General features: G+C 41.5%; 2 protein-coding genes across 6 annotated transcripts in view; one reads left to right on the forward strand and one right to left on the reverse strand.

Moving 5' to 3' along the window:
* Positions 1-2040, reverse strand: part of wwp2 (WW domain containing E3 ubiquitin protein ligase 2) — a 92829-nt gene extending 90789 nt beyond the window's left edge. Inside the window, exons 1-2 of one of the 4 annotated variants that reach the window (XM_057836921.1) lie at positions 1975-2040; positions 805-883 (exon numbers count right to left, since the gene is read on the reverse strand). In XM_057836921.1, the coding sequence (XP_057692904.1) occupies positions 805-871 (67 nt within the window). In that variant the 5' untranslated portion in view covers positions 872-883; positions 1975-2040. Of the gene's footprint in view, positions 1-804; positions 884-1475; positions 1921-1974 lie in introns of those variants that run through there. The other 3 variants (XM_057836923.1, XM_057836920.1, XM_057836922.1) reach the window with 3 other exon arrangements.
* Positions 2001-17594, forward strand: part of zgc:56622 (uncharacterized protein LOC326033 homolog) — a 36584-nt gene continuing 20990 nt past the window's right edge. The window contains exons 1-3 of one of the 2 annotated variants that reach the window (XM_057836929.1): positions 2001-2045; positions 9277-9453; positions 13864-13980. In XM_057836929.1, the coding sequence (XP_057692912.1) occupies positions 9436-9453; positions 13864-13980 (135 nt within the window). In that variant the 5' untranslated portion in view covers positions 2001-2045; positions 9277-9435. Of the gene's footprint in view, positions 2046-7824; positions 7990-9276; positions 9454-13863; positions 13981-17594 lie in introns of those variants that run through there. The other variant, XM_057836927.1, reaches the window with a different exon arrangement.

Raw genomic sequence — 17594 nt, forward strand, 5'->3', positions numbered from 1 at the left:
TTGTTTGAGCTAATATTTTTGTTTATGCATTTGTGTATTTATAAGCATATTTAGCAGTTTTGTGTGGAAATATGTGTTTAAATGATTTCTCAAGAGTACTGTAAAAAAAAGATTTAAATAAATAAGCGTTAGCATTTTCTAGCATTTAAGATAGCGGACTTTTGCTATGCAAATTAGCCAATTGGTTTTTTTGTTTGTTTTTTTTTATATAATTTGAGGCCAAACGTGGGTATTTTTTTTAATGAATTTATTGCTCTCATGAAATGAAAGTGCAACCCTGAATAGTTTGACGAAACACTCAGGAATTTCATTTTGTATTTGCATTTACTGTAATGCTCTTTTGAAAGTAATATTAGCAAGGCAAAATCAACATTAATCCAAGCATAAACACATGTTTTACACATCCTAAAATTTATTATTCAACGCATTAAATGTTCGCAATCGGATTTATTGATTATTCGCACTAACCAATTAAATTGATAGATTAATCGAATACCTAAATAATCGATAGCGGCAGCCCTAGTCATGAGTTTGTTTCTTTAATTATGTTGAACATAAATTCAAGAGCAATGTCTACTACATGATTTACTACTACCACAGACCAAAGCTGGATGGTGACAAGTAAATGATTTGATTGATAGCTTGTTGGATGCTATCCAACAACTTTAAATAGCTGAAAAACCTGCATTCAAACCACCACAATTCTGTAAATGAAAGTAAATTCAATATCCCTAAGCGAATTGTATTCTATCAAATAATTTAGTTTTAATATTAATAATAAGAAGAAGAATAAATGGTTACTACCTTTTAAAATCAATTGAGACTTTTCAGGTGAGTGGACACCAGGTCTGATCACACTGGCAGCTGCCATGACATCATAGCACTGAAAAAAAAAAATTGTTGCAAATAAGAGAAAACATTTGGCAGGGCATCCAAAAGTTTTAGCTTCTCCGTAAGAGAAAAGACATATTAGCTGTCCTTGTGCAATTTTAAATTCAAACATAGTTTATAACATGATATTTATTGTCCAAACTTGGATATGGAGCAATACATACAGACTATGAAGACAACAGTAATATATCGTAAGTCTATTTTAAACTTACATGGTAAATCGAGGAAAATTTGGCAAAAATATGACAAAGACATTACGCTGCAATATCAGTGAGACATTTCTCGCTGCAGTGCCAAGGTGACTGCGCCTGGCACATCCGCGTATCTGGGACCACAGAGGCTAAGGTGATGTACTGCTGGGGATAATAATTAAAAATAAATACTTGCATTATAAACTACATCAAGTGCAACCTTGGTTTAGGAACAGGGCCAGTTTAGGGCAAGGGAAAAAAATGCACTTCGATCAGAAACTGACATTCTCAACGACTGCGTACCGTTAAGTAACTATAAATACACAGTCATGGAATAACTGTTTAGAATATGAATACATAATACTTATTTAATTCAAAGTCAACGTTCCGTACCATTGAATGTTGTGAATAAAATCAACACGGAAGACGATGGCATTTTACGCATTACAGTACGGTACAGCAAAGACATTCGCACTTCCGGTATATTTTTCAAATTCACGTTAAACATAGGTTAATTTATTTAAATTGCCATATTTTTATGTGAAGAATGCTCTTATTATATTGAAATAGCGGTATGTATCAATAAACTCTTATGTCAAAGATGTAATTTGCAACATAGCATTAATATAACGTTGTTATCGTTGCTAATTTGTCATTTATTTTGAAGGGGAAATCTAAGGCTTTTCCGATATCTATGACTAACGTCAGAAAATTGACCTGCATGAAGCTAACTGTTAGCGAGCAGCAAGCTTTGTGGGTTTGATGCGAATACGTCCATAAAACCTGCCCTGACAAGAAGTAAAAACTGACCTAGTGGTTGCGTACTTCATACCAATTGACGTGCGTGTATTCACCTACTATTAAATCATTCAAACATAGACTTTCCCATTACCTTTACAGGTTGTGATCCGCTGACGTCGCCTGTGAACTTCCATTTCCGGCACTGTCACAATATCACGTGATGTATAATACATTATATCTCACAATAGTTAGCTAGCTCATTGACATTCCATTTTTTCTTTATTCCCATCAACGTGAAATAATTTAGCTGACATCATATTTTTAATAACAACAGTTACAACACTGTCATACCGATCGCCGAAGAAGCCAAAACTAAAGTCAAACTTAAAACTAAAGTCATACAAACTGCACATTTCTAACTTTAGGAAAAACTATTACTAAGAATTTTAGAAACTGGAATCACCCCCTAGAAATGAATTCACAAAACTAATATCTGCATCAGATTCAATCAACTCATTAGTTTGCAGTTTAAAATGAGTGATCACACCATGAAGATAATGTATTTCAATAGCGTACAGCACGTAACACGTCACCTTTGCTTTTTAATATTCATGAGGTTAGCAACTGTTGCTAGGGGGGTCAAACTCGCGTTTGTCCCTCATGCTAGATGCATGTAAATAGTATACGAACGAGATGTTTACTGAGCCAAACCTACCAATTCTGTCCGAAAATGATGTCCCCGGTGCCAAATTCACTGGTAAAGATGTGGAAGAATATACAAATGTTTAGTTAAAGTGATGGCTTGAGTGCGAGGGCTGAAAAAGACGGGGAAAGTGCCGACCTGATCCAGAGGAAGCTTTTTTATTGATACCCTTTTCTTGTGTGCATCTGACCGTTCTTGGGGGTAATTTACATTGCTATTTTTGTTGTAGCGATTGCAAATGCTACTTAGTGACAGCCAATGAACACTTTTAATTTTGTCATTAATAACAAATCCTAATTCTATTAATTTATTTACAATTCCCCCTTAATAAGGTTATTTCTTTACAACAGATAAGGTAAAGCTGTTAAATCTAGAGCCTACCTGTAAACATGAACAGGCTTACTACAAAAAGACCTAGGCCAAACATGGCTAATTTATTTAGATATCTGTATTTTAGAAAAATAGGCCTACATGACTGTTGTGATATATAGATTAATTTTTTTCAGGTCATTCGTTGTCAGACAGAAGCAGCACGGCAAAACGCCATGCTAAAAAATAAGTAAAAATGGGTTGCCTCTTCCTGGCAGGCAATGGATCGGGAATGTCAGTTGTAGGACCATGGCCCCAACAAAATGTTTACTGCATATGAAGGTGAATGGCTTCACCTAGCTGGCGTTAAACTGGTCTTTTGGACATCCAAACAAGTTGATCCATTGTTCACATTTTTTCCAGTTTTTGGCTTCGGGAAACGTATGAAGAAAACATCCTTCATATGTGGACGGTCGTAATGTCTAGAGTCGTTTGTACAAGTTCAATAGCAGCAGTGTTTACTCTGCATGTTCTTTTTTGAACGATTTCGGCAGAAAACAAGCAGTACTTGCATATGTTGACTCCCTCCCGGTTTACGATGATGACGCCTCGCAGCCTTGCGGTCTAAAAATAGCATTCGTGCGGTATGCTATTCAAAACAGTACAGTATATGATAAGGCAGTGTTGCAAAAGATGTCTAAAATCTTCACCAAGTACACTAAAAAATGCACATGCACTATTTTACCTTTTAATTAGGTGTTTTTCATTGTATATCAGGGTCTCCCCAGGATTGATAAATCTAAATTCAAGACTTTTAAGACTTTTTTAATGCCATTTCAACTGAAAATGAATACTTTTCTCGCACCCATTATTTAGATCATATTGAATCATATTAAATAAAGCACTAAACATCAAATTTAACCTCAATTACTAAGTGTGTTTGACAAAAGAATGCACATACATTGAAGATACAATTAAAACACATTTAAAGTAACATTATAAAGTCTGTCAGAATTTTTTCATACACACACACACAATAATTATGGACAGTGCACTGTAAAAAAATCTATGCGTCATCTTCGTTATGGATTAAAAAAAAAAAAAAAAAAAAAACTTGGTCACGGGTATAATTTAGGTTGCACTGAGATGTTCTTGAAAATTAAGACCACGGTGAAAAAAATTCCAGACTTACAACAGCTAATTTAATACTTTTAATACCTTTAATAATGGAAAACTAAATTCAATGCTTTTTTAATACTTTTAATAACCCGCGGGTACCCTGTATATACACATTAGCTTTGTGTTTTTACACATAACCGAATCTATTGTTGTACTTATCATGATGTAAGAGAGTCAATTAAAACAGTTATGAAAAAGCATTGCTTTGTATATATTTAACGTGACTGCAAAAATTGAATGACTTTTGTCCGTATGAGGTTGCCGTACACAGCAAAATCTGTGGAGCTGATTTTTTGGTGTAAATTATTTTTGCGTTGATTGTTGTTGATTTGGGTGTTGTTTTAACACTAGTAGTGTTAAGATGGCTCTTGGCACGGTGTCAATTAAGTGAGTTGAACACAGACACCCCTGGGAGAGTTAAATGTAGTAGCAGAGTTAATCAGCAACACCCACTTTAAGTGCATGGGTCAGAAAACAAGACTTTTGGGTGGTGACACCACGAGTGTAAGTAGCGTTTTCTGTAAATAGCTGGAGTGTGTTCGGTTGAAAAAGCACATAATAGTGAGGCTGGAATGCTTGCCAAGTCCCTCTGTTACCTCTCGCAAGCACAACAGTAGGGTAAAATTGGGTAAAAGTTAGGCCCAGATCTGCACTAGGGTCCACCACTCATCAGAACATTAACAACATCACAATGAATATTTAAAATTAACACTCCTATTGTAAGAAAACAAAAGGTTACACAATTACACATTTTGCATGTAAATGGTGTGAATAGGAATTGCTCAAGTAGTTTATTAAGTCTTACTTAAATCATTTAGGCATTTTTCATTTAACTACATCACTTAATAGTTACTTAAAGCAGCTGTGTGAAACCACTTGAAATAAGGTTCTTGCATAAATACTATGTTTTATTTTTTTTGAGTGGTTAGGGTTAGGGGTCAAGACAGAAAATTTCACGCAAAATCCCTTGAAAAAAAGATGCGCAACAAAAGAAATAAAGATCAAATAGGAAAAAAGTGAAGTCAACATATGTGACTGAACTAATAGAAATTGCCCTAAATGAAATTGGATTAACATACAGAAAAACCATTCAAATACTATCATCAAAACCTAAACAGAAGGGGTGCAGAGCCACTTGCGGCTCTGGGAGCCCACTGATGCAGCTCAGTTATAGATAGAACATGGGCTTGCCGGACATATTGCACTGAGGCACGTGCCCCAGTATTGATCTGCAGTGCCCAGTATAAATTTCATCAGTATATATAAAAAAAAAAACTTTGGAGTTTTAAATCTACATAGCAAAATCTACAGAATGTGTCTATTTAATATGGTCATATTACTCTATTCACTCCATATACAAAATCTGCACATGACTACTTAATGTGGTTTGGCTGTGATAGGCATATGAGTTGATACTTCCGCAAAGCATTTTGGGGAGATGTGCTGCGTTCATGTGTGTCGGTAAATCTGCTTTCCCATGTTAGAAAATCATTCTGATGAATCATGATCATTCTGAATACATGCATTTATAATATTCCATATTCCATTTAGCACAAAACTGTTGTTTGTCATGACCATACCATTTATTTAGCAATCGGGGACAAATATTTAGAGCCAAAGAATATCCTGTAAAAATATTGGAGTAGGGAGATAAAAACTATGATGATATTTTACAGTCTGTTATAGATACTACTCACTGACGTCACAGAATGACGTGTCGCTGTATCCGGCCGCCATATTGTCCGTCTCTGTTTAGCCCTATTCTCAATGGTTTCAATTAGTCGTTCAGTTTATAGAGCAATTCATGGAAGCCCCAGTGCTTTCAGACGCTGTAAACTCATTGGATGCGTTGCTATGTGGAAAGGCTTCAGTCTATCCATTCGCCAGATCCATATTTGATGCCTAAATCGATATTTTTCGACCCGCTGTCTTCGCCCTCTCTGCCTGATATCTGCTACCCTGATATCTACAACTATCATATCCACACAAAATCAGCCTATTCTCACAAAAGTTTGAAAACCTTTAAGAGCAGCACTCTAAGCAACATTACCCTGTGTGATTTCTAAAATGGCGACAATCAAAAAAAAAAAAAAAAGTTGACTGCGATGGCCGACGCTTCAAGGATAGGTGGATATTGGACTATTTCTTCAATATAACACGCAACAACTGTGTCTGCCTCATTTGCAAAGAGACAGTCGCTGTTTTCAAAGAGTTCGATGTGACGCGATAATATTACCAAATAAGACGCTGACATGTACGACATTACAGGGAAGATACGCAGCGAGAAATTATAGCAACTTGAAGCTAGTTTAATTTCACAGCAGCAGTATTTCGCAAGAGCCCGAGTGTCGAAAGAGAACGCCACAAAGGCCAGATTGTTGAAATTATGAATTAATGAAAAATAAATAAAGTAAATGTGACACACAGAAGGGCTTGCTAAAATTTGTTTAAATATATTGTTCTATGTAAATCAGCCAAGGTAGCCCCCCGCATTTTTACCACACCAAATCTGGCCCCCTTTGCAAAAGGTTTGGACACACCTGTTTAACTGATGATCCGTAGACGAGGCCAGCTTCTTTCACTTGGTACCAGCTAAATATTATTCAAAATGTAATGATGGTGGAAGAAATAAGCATCTTGAATTTGAAACTGTACGTTGTCGGCGATTAGCCTCGCAATGATCTTAATTGTGGTTGTCACCCCAAAACCCTCTAAATATATATTAAATGCATCTTACCAGATATAAAATGACTACTACATAATCCGTGGTAATCGTTTGGAGCCTAGTTTTCTCGTCGAATTGCAGCAGTCCATCTCGCTCTCCTCTCCGGGTCTCTCGGGATACGGTAAACTTCAAGTCTCTTCGTCTATCTTCTCTGTTACTGCAACCAACCGCCACACACGCCTTCACCATTATGATTATTAATGTTAACAAGCAGAAAAACACGCCATAATAGGAGGAATTTACGTAACGGTAATGCATATATACGACAAGTAGACGGACAACATGGCGCGGAGGCGTGGTTGTGACGTCATGTGAGTAGGGTCTATAGTCATCAGCCTCATGTTTGTTGTGTCTGTCGCCTTTTTCTCATTCTGAATGTTTCTCCTCCTCCAAATATGACTCAAACATATATGGCTGTATGCCACAGGCATCCTCTGCATTGACATGATCACTTGAACGATCCACTCTTAAATCAGAATCGCTGAAAAACGCTTCCTCCTCCTTTAGGCTCATGTTATATCCGCTGAAATTACTCTTTCGCTGACGTCATCACCCAGATGGAGGCGCCAGAGCGCTATAATGACAGGAGGAGCTAAACGGCAGATTTAAAGACGCATTTCTCATCATCTGCGCTTTGCCAAATTGTTGTATATAGTCAAATCATCTGAAAATATGATTTTGATTCCATTAATAATGCTATGCTATGCTAAGATTTTTTTGTTAATCGTGTCACATGCACTTTAAAATGACTACAATTTTCTGTCATCTCTATGATTTACGTTTTTTCTACACACTAAAACAACTGTGAAAATCCACTGAGACACTTATGGTAAAATGATACAACACCACTTCCTACTGTTGAAGTGGAAATTAAAAACATAGGAGTGACACGCTTGACTGGGAAGGGAAGACTAACCTTTGTAACGTACTGTCACATTGACTGACATTTGCTTCATTGTGGTGAAGTATTGTGCAATTATTAACCATGCAGATAAGGAAGGAAACGGAAACAGTATATCATGGTGTGCTAAAGTGAATACGTTTGCAATTCAAAAAGAGAAACGACTTCAGCTAAGATAGTAGAAGGGCAGTGACTCAACAGTGTCAACAACAACGAGTGCAGCTTTGACAGTGTATTTATATGTGTAGCTCAAACATAAATGACCTGCACCGAAGAAACGCAAGTGGCCAGGATCATAAAGCTGAATGACGGTTCAAAAATGCCAGTTTTGGGTCTGGGAACGTGGAAGGTAACCTTAACTCGCGCTCAACTGAAAGCCGATGGGGTTTTTAAATTATCTCTTAATTAAAACTTTTTTTTTAATTTACCGTATTGTGCGGAATATAAGCCACACAGGATTATAAGGCGCACTCTCAATGAACGACCTTATTTTCAGAGGTTAATGGTAACCCGCTACATTTACTCATATACATTTACTGCATATTGTAAGATATATCTATATATATTAGGGGTGTGACGATACACAAAAGCCATGGTTCAGTACGTACTTCGGTACTCGGGGTCACAGTTTGGTTTGGTTTTAGTACAACAGAAAAAAACAAAAAGGCTTTTTACTCACAGCATTTGGAAGTCATTGTATACTGTTACACTCTTAAATAGGTGAAATTTTTAAAAAATTGTGGAATAATACCATACTTAAAGTTAGGTTAGCAGCACCCAAGGACTCACAGAGCAACGTTTCTCATTTAAAAATAACAATCACTTACTAGTACCAGTATACATTAATAACTATTTATTGATGCACTAATGTCCTGTACGTATATGTGAATTAATGTTAAGTAATGTGATATATATATTAAAACGTAACCTTAAATATGGTATTATTTCACGTGAACGTACCTCATAAGTATTACTTAACCTTAATTAACCATTACTGATTGTTTTTTGGACCCTTATTGTAAAGTGTAGCACATGTGTCCCTTAACTAAGAAATTATAAATGCTTAAGTTCTCCCCCTTAACCTTTATTAACCATTACTGAATGCTTTTTGGATCCTTATTGTAAAGTGTAGCGCATGTGTCCTTTAACTAAAAAATTATAAATGCTTAAGTTAACAAACCTTAAACCCTAACCCTATACAGGCCTATATATATATTTTTTTTTAATTTACCAAACTATTAGTTACTGTTATGCATTAACTAATGCATTAACTCATGTTAATTAATATATTAATAAATGTTAGATTAGCAATTAATTATTGTACTGTTACTTAAACATTAGTTATTGTCTTGAAATGCATTAACTAATGCATTAACTCATGTTAATTAATGTATATTAATACATGTTAGATAAGGGATTAAATGAATTATTGTCATGTTACTGAAACGTGTTATTGTCTAAAAATGCATCAACTAATGTTAATTAAGGGACCCTTATTGTAAAGTGCTACCCATTTCAAAATATTTGGAAATGAATTCAGCTTCATTTTGCAGGTTTTATGTCAATAGTATGTTATGCCACTGTTTTAAGAAATAGAAAGCAAGGATGGCTTGAAAATATATTTTGTTTGTTGCAGCCCTCCCATCTTCCCCACACAACTCTTCAGGGTGCAGTTGAAGCTGCCATTGCTGCAGGCTACCGCCACATTGACACGGCTGTTTTCTATGACAATGAAGTGGAGATTGGCAAGGCTCTCCGCTCAAAAATACAGCAGGGCATCATAAGACGCCAGGACATGTTCATCGTGAGTAAGGTGGGTAGCATGTCAACGGATGTGTCGAAGCAGAGCGAATCAGCTGTTAATAATTTTATTTTTCCTGTTTGGATTTAAAATTATATTTTAAACACCAATTCCTCTATCTCTCTACTACTTCCACTCTTGCTACAACAGCTGAGCTATTAACATTATTGATGACTTTTTCCATCCAAGCCACCACCTTTTTAAAGTGCGTATGACACCAAAAAGCATGTTTATTTCATATTTCACATGGTGTTTTATGCTCCTGAATGAAATGGACCACTTGGATGTGTGCAAAGTGATCGTTTTATATATTCAATTTCTGAATCCCTCGCCATGAAAATGAGTGACTTCTGGCTTTAGTCTTGGGTTTAGGACAAATGTGAATGAGACGTCACCTGGGTCAGCATCTCACAATGCAGAATTGCTCTATAGCATGCAGATGGAACCCGGAGTCAGCTGATTTTGCGGAGAAATTCGTTTATTTTTAGCATCACGCCAGCCAAACGGCTGCAGAAAATTGTTGCTGCACCAGGGAGAGGTGTGTGAGCCTTTTTGGGTTTCAAAAGGTTCCTGTTCACCGCGGACATTGGCCAAAACTAGCCCTACTACTGTGGGACCATTGGACCCACGAGGAAGTGAGTAAACATCGTATTTTGTATTATGTCAATTACTGGGATCATGGCACACATTTTAATACGGAGGTGGCTTGCATTTTGTGGCTGATTGTCCAGAATTCCACTGGGCCGACGACTGGCGGCTTGTTTGCACCCCCTCCCCTGTACTCGGCTTATTATCATCTTCGTGTGCCCAGTGTTCTGTCAAATCTGTCAAACCCCATCAGAAATTGCAACACTGAGTTAAAAATGGCCACGAATACAGATATTACTAAGTAAACACTATAAACTTTCTTTAAATAAAGGACTATTTGCTGACGTTTGATCATGGACAAACATGTAGAAAAGTTCTCCACAGACACATCCTGCCATGTTAGCTGCACAACAACTGAACGCCGCTCTCTGTTTATTTCTTGGATGTGTAGTAAAGCATTATTTTACGCTATATTAATGGTGACCATGTGGCAGCTACGCGCTCCTCCGACGTCGGCCGGTTTGTCCGGCGATACTTTGCAGCTACTTCTCCGGCGAGCTCTCCTGTCCATAGCAGGGGAACGACCTGTAACTTGCTCGCCGCCGGGCGGGTTGGCGATCGGCAAAGACAACTGACAACCCCGCCGCCGTGTGATATGATCCAAGCTAGTTCTGTATGATTTTTCGCTTTGAAAAGAAAAAATAAGACTTTGAGATGTCACCCGGTTCGGGTTAGCATGTCGGCTAGCTGTCACGCTTTTTGGTTTGTTTACATTCTCCGATGCCAGGGCAGGGAAATGACAAAAGCCTGACTAACTACGGTGGCATAAAATATCGTTCGGGAGGTGAGACAGTAAAGGGGAAGTTGTCAGTTTTGACCATTATGGAGTAATTTTGCCATGTCTTACTGAATATATGCATTTTTATTATTTCATATTCCATTTAGCACAAGACTTATTTGTCATGACCATACTATTTATTAAGCAATTGGGGAAAATACTTCAATAAAAAGAATGTCGTGTAAAAATATTGGGGTTAGAATGGGTTATTTTTGGCGTTCATTCCCGGCGACGAGTACTGCCGTGGCTGCAGCAGAACGACGCTCTTTCCTCTGTCTCCGAAGCCGGGGCAGGGAAATGACAAAAGTCTAACTCCGGTGGCATAAAATACCATTCGTAAGAGGATGAAGTTGCCAATTTTTACAATTTTATGCAGTAATTCTGTCCTGTCATACGGAATAAATGCATTTTGAATATTTAATATTACATTTAGCACAAGACTGTTATTTGTCATGACAGTGCCAATTATTTAGCAATTGGAGAAAAATACTTAAATAAAAAGAATATCCTGTAAAAATATTGAAGTAGAGTGAATGAAACATTCATGACATTTTGCTCCTCTCTGTGGTATTTCGTCGTTCTGAATCTTCCCCTATTCAATGGGCTGAATTTTAAATCAGATTAAATCGCGACCCTGCTGAAGTCATCATCCAGCTGGGGACGCTAGAGCGCTATCATCTGTGCTATACCAAATTGTTGTATTTAGTTGAATCATCTCAAAATATGATTCTAAGTCACATACGGTAATAATGCTTTGTAAAAATTTAAACTGCTGCTTTTGAGTAAATATTTTCATATTTGTAATAACTGGAGTTGCACATCCAATTTCGTTGTCTAGGCAAAACAGACGCAGACACGCAGACAAGGGGTAACGAGACGAGGAACAGCTGGGTAACACAGGTGGATGCAGATTGCAGGATACACTGGGAGAACACACACAGGTGAAATCAATGGTTAATCACAGAGACAAGTCACACTAGGAAAAACCCAACACAAAACCTAACAGTACCCCCCCCTCAAGGGACGGATCCCAGACGTCCCCTGGAAAGACAAAGTCCCAAACATGGCGGGCAGAAAGGGGCCAGAGGAGGGAGCAACAACAGCCCATCAAAGCTAGTCAGGCGGGCGTCCTGGTCGCCAGACATGGGCCGACCGCGCGGGTCGATCAGGAGGGCGCCCGGGGCGCCAGACGTTGGGCGACCGCACGGGATGGTCAGGCGGGCGTCCCAGACGAGGCAGTGCTCGGTCGTCCATGCTGCCAAGCCGTGGCAGGAAACGAGGAGCAGCATCGTCGGGGCGAGGGTCAGGAACTTCGGAGTCTGCTGGCGGGACAGCAGCGTGGTCGCCTGCTGGCGGGACAGCAGCGTGGTCGCCTGCTGGCGGGACAGCAGCGTGGTCGCCTGCTGGCGGGACAGCAGCGTGGTCGCCTGCTGGCGGGACAGCAGCGTGGTCGTCTGCTGGCGGGACAGCAGCTTGGTCGCAGGAATCTGCTGGCGGGACAGCAGCTTGGTCGCAGGAGTCTGTTGGTGTAGTCGGCCCGGGCACAGGACTGCGTGGAGTCGGCGCGGGCACTTGACTGCGTGGAGTCGGCGGGAGGCACTTGACTGCGTGGAGTCGGCGGGAGGCACTTGACTGCGTGGAGTCGGCGGGAGGCACTTGACTGCGTGGAGTCGGCGGGAGGCACTTGACTGCGTGGAGTCGGCGGGAGGCACTTGACTGCGGGGAGCCGGCGCGGGCACTTGACTGCGTGGAGCCGGCGGGAGGCACTTGACTGCGTGGAGTCGGCGGGAGGCACTTGACTGCGGGGAGCCGGCGGGAGGCACTTGACTGCGGGGAGCCGGCGCGGGAGGCACTTGACTGCGGGGAGCCGGCGCGGGAGGCACTTGACTGCGGGGAGCCGGCGCGGGAGGCACTTGACTGCGGGGAGCCGGCGCGGGAGGCACTTGACTGCGGGGAGCCGGCGCGGGAGGAACTTGACTGCGTGGAGCCGGCGCGGGAGGAACTTGACTGCGTGGAGCCTCGGGAAGCCGAGCCATCAAGACGTGCCCACGACGTCGGCGTGGACGAGATCGCCGAGGCTTTTGGACAGGGTTCATTGACAGACTGGGTGGTATGGAATGAGGGAGGCCTGAAAAAAACCGAGAGGGTGAAGAAAAGGGCATGGAAAAAAAATCTGGGTCGGAGTCAGAGTCAGAATAGAGGAGGTCATATAAATTGTGATCCTCCTCAAAATCTGAAAAATCAGAGTCCAAAAAAATGTGTTGTGGTCTGTGGGTGGGTTGAGGGTGTCGACGTGCCGGCCGAAAATGAATCTTTCCCGCTGGGTCCACTAGTGGTTGCGTCATTCTGTCAGGGACGCGGGCAGGCAGGCAGGTTGTGTGGACCCAATTGCAGGGAAACAAAAGCGGCAAGGCAGGTGAACTCAAAAAACGTTTTAATTATAACCAACCAAAGGCACAAAGTACAAACAAAAGGACTGTGGATCAAAAAGGCAAGGTTCAAACAAAACTTACTTTACCGGAGGGACTAGTACACGAGGGCTTGGAAAGGTCTTCAACTTGGACGCAGACACTGACATTGACAATGACGCAACAAGGGGTGACAAGAAACTGGGTCTTTATATACACACGCAGACAAGGGGTAACGAGACGAGGAACAGCTGGGTAACACAGGTGGATGCAGATTGCAGGATACACTGGGAGAACACACACAGGTGAAATCAATGGTTAATCACAGAGACAAGTCACACTAGGAAAAACCCAACACAAAACCTAACTATTCTATTCTATTCTATTCTATTCTATTCTATTCTATTCTATTCTATTCATAATAAGTCTGTCTTGCATTTACAATTGTTCATCTGTATTAATTAATACGATGAATATTCAATTTATTTTTTTGTATTTCTAGTTGCAAGAAATTACTTTTGAAATAATTTTGTTCTAGTACTTATTTTCTTGCTTTTAACTTAACATTTGTCTCACATCTCTCCTTAGTTGCTGTGTACCTGTGATAAACCAGAAGGCATCTCATTAAGCCTCAATAAATCCCTGACCAACCTCCAGCTGGACTACCTGGATCTATACCTCATACATGAGCCTACTGGACTAAAGGTTTCTGTTTATGAGAAAAATATTTATGTTCTGAAACATCTAGTTCTTCCACAAGCATGTTAAAGCAAGAAAATGCCGTATTTTTCAGACAATATGTCAATTTTTTTCTCCACAGTTTGGCCGGAGGTGCAATTTGTACTCCATAGCGACTTATAAGTAAAATTGTTAAGTGGACGACTGCACCAAAATGAGTGAGTGAGAGCCAATTTGCACTTTAATATTGTAAGCAGAAGAGCAGAGTTATATTCAAAGCCACACAAAACAACAAATAATGGCTGGTTGTTTACTCAAATGTCATGCAATGACAGTGTCATACCCAGGGATGAGAGTGGCTGGAATTTCTTGCCGGAACTCCCTGACATAAAGGTCGCCGCAGAGCCAAATTATCTGATTTACTTTTTGGGGAGCGGGTGGGTGTCAAACCTCCTAAAACCGCTGAAATACAAAGAAAACTGCTTTTGGCATAGTTATACTTATTATGCCTATATTCAAAATACTATTTTTTCAATGATTAGTTAACAAAAACACCAGTAACCCCAACCTTCTTGTCTTAATCTTTTCTCCCTCATTTCCTCACATCGAAGTGCAAAACCTGTTTTCGCTACATTTACGTTTAATTGAATATAATGTAAACATTTACTTTTTTTTCAAATAATAAAGATAAAAGTAACATACATTAACAAAAAGAAGTACAAATGACTTACATTACGCACAGTGAAATGGAATATATTTTGAAGATAATGCGATTAACATGGGAGATGTTCTGAACCTCCCCATCAGAGCAAAAAAAATAAAATAAATAAGCCTCTACAACTCTTTCCTTTCTCTTATGAATCTGATCAATTATCTGTTGCATTGCCCTTTTTATTGCATTCATTCAACAAGCAAGTTCTTTTTTCTGTTTTTTCATGTTCCAGAAAACGTGCATTTAAACCATATCAGAGCGACATTGCTGGCCAAAAGTATTGGCACCCTGACATTCTGTCAGATGATGCTCAATGTCTCCCAGAAAATGATTGCAATTTCAAATGCTTTGGGAGTAATATCTTCATTTATTTTGCTTGCAATGAAAAAAACACAAAAGAGAATGAAAAAAAAAAATTAAATCATTATCATTTTACACAAAACTCCAAAAACGTATTGGCACCCTCAGCCTAATGCTTGGTAGCACATCCTTTAGACAAAATAACTGCGAACAACCGCCTCCGGTATCCATCCATGAGTTTCTTACAATGCTCTGCTGGAATTTTAGACCATTCTTCTTTGGCCAACTGTTCCAGGTCTCTGAGATTTGTAGGGTGCCATTTTCAGATCTCTCTACAGGTGTTCTATGCGATTCAGGTCTGGAATCATTGCTGGCCACTTTAGAATTCTCCAGTGCTTTCTCTCAAACCATTTTCTAGTGCTTTTTGAAGTGTGTTTTGAGTCATTGTTGTGCTGGATGACCCATGACCTCTGAGGGAGACCAGGCTTTCTCACACTGGGCCCTACATTATGCTGCAAAGTCTTCAGACTTCATGATGCCATGCACATGGTCAAGCAGTCCAGTGCCCGAGGCAGCAAAGCAATCCCAAAACATCAGGGAACCTCCGCCATGTTTGACCGTGGAGACCATGTTTTTTTTCTTTGAAGGCCTCGTTTTTTTCCCTGTAAACTCTGTTGATGCCTGTTCCCAAATAGCTCTACTTCTGTCTCATCTGACCAGAGAACATTCCTCCATAACATTTTTGGCTTTCTCAGGTGAGGTTTGGAAAACTCCAGCCTGGATTTTTTATGTCTCTGGGTCAGAAGTGGGACCTTCCTGGGTATCCTACCATAGAGCCCCTTCTCATTCAGATGCCGACGGATTGACACAGTTGTACCCTCGAACTGCAGGACAGCTTGAACTTCTTTGGATGTTAGTTGAGGTTCTTTATCCACCATCCGCACAATCTTTTGTTGAAATCTCTCATCATTTTTTCTTTTCCGTCCACATCTAGGGAGGTTAGCCACAGTGCCGTGGGCTTAACACTTATTGGTGACACTGCACATGGTAGACACAGGAACATTCAGGTCTTTGGAGATGGACTTGTAGCCTTGAGATTGTCCATGTTTCCTCAAAATTTTGCTTCTCAAGTCCTCAGACAGTTATTGGTATTCTTTTTTTTTTTTTTTTTTTTTTTTTTTTTTAAAACCTGTCCTGTTCAGCTGTTTGACACAGAGAATGGAAGTCTAAGTGCCCGGATTCTGAACAGTTTTAATGTTTCACATTGAGAGTCTGACATACTCCCATTGTGATCATTCAAAATACCTTTTTATTATGACAAAGCAGTGAACAGGAAGGGATTATGGGGGGACAGAAGAAAAGAAATACAAGAGAAGAAAGAAAAGAAACACATACACAAACAACAACAGGAAATACATTGAACATCTAAACTAGTTACTAATATGCTGGTGCTATCGTCAGCGAGATGTATTTCCGGTTTACACCATGTGGGGGCCTATTGGCCAGTGAAAGAGGAGAATGGGGGTGGGGGTGTCTATAAGACTATAAGCTAAGTGATTGAAAGGGGTAGAGTGTACACAAATCAGTTCTGTGATCTAGAACCCAGTAATCGTGTGAATCTCTTATGAGTGTAAGCCCGTTGGCGACCAACCCTACGCCGCCACATCGCCAATCCCGGCACCGGAACCCCCAACCTGAGCATACCCTACCACATCCAGCAGCACGCAAGCCCCACCGGGCACGCGACAGCCACGCAGACGGGCGGAGAAACCGCGCGGGCGCCAACCCAGGGCCACGGCCCCCACCCAGCCAGCCCGGGGAGGGAGGGCGGGCGGGGGGATGGGGGGGCCATGCGCAGCCAGCCCATCCCTCCTCCCGCCGCCCAGCAAAGGAGCCACCGTCCCCCCCCCGGGACCCAGGGTGGTCCCCTGGGCCACCCGCGCGCCCATCAACCGGCCTTCAGGGATGGTAGGAGGGGACGCATCACCAACCCCACGCCTACACCCACCCCCGCCCGCCCACCCGGGCCACGAGCCACAGCCCCCCAACCGGCACGGCACGCCACGGGACCCCCAGCGGCCCACCCAGCCCCAGGCAAGGCAGGGTCCCCCGCCGGTGCAGGCGACACCCCGCTGATACACCGGCGCCCAGCCAGCGACCCGCGACGGGGCGCAGGGCAGATGCCCAGCCAGAGAAGAGAGGGGAAGGCGGAGGCAGGAGAACGCCCAGGAACTGCCACGGGGCGACGCAAGATCGGAGACCCGACCCCCCAACCCACTCCCGCAGCCGGCAGCCGAGGCAGAGGGGAGGCCACACCCCGGGAGCCACGCCATATAGAAAAAGTGTGGGACCCACCTACCACCCTATTACTGTGGCTGCCAGGTTCCCGACTGGCAGCCATCACCCAGCACCGTGATGGGGGTGTGAGGGGAGGGTAGTGCAATGTATGCATTAAAATAGGAGAGTTTGGCTTGGGGCAGTGGGACCGCAGCATGGAGTTTCTGTCCAGCCGCCCGTCCCACCGCCCTTTGCCGGAGCTCTCCTGGGGAGTATGATGTGTGTGGTGCATTTAAAAAAGGTGCAGGGATGGCGGGGCCTGTGGTGAGGAGGCAGCCGTGAGGCCCCCCCC

This window comes from Corythoichthys intestinalis, chromosome 5 (genome assembly GCF_030265065.1).
Source record: "Corythoichthys intestinalis isolate RoL2023-P3 chromosome 5, ASM3026506v1, whole genome shotgun sequence".
Lineage (NCBI taxonomy): Eukaryota > Metazoa > Chordata > Actinopteri > Syngnathiformes > Syngnathidae > Corythoichthys > Corythoichthys intestinalis.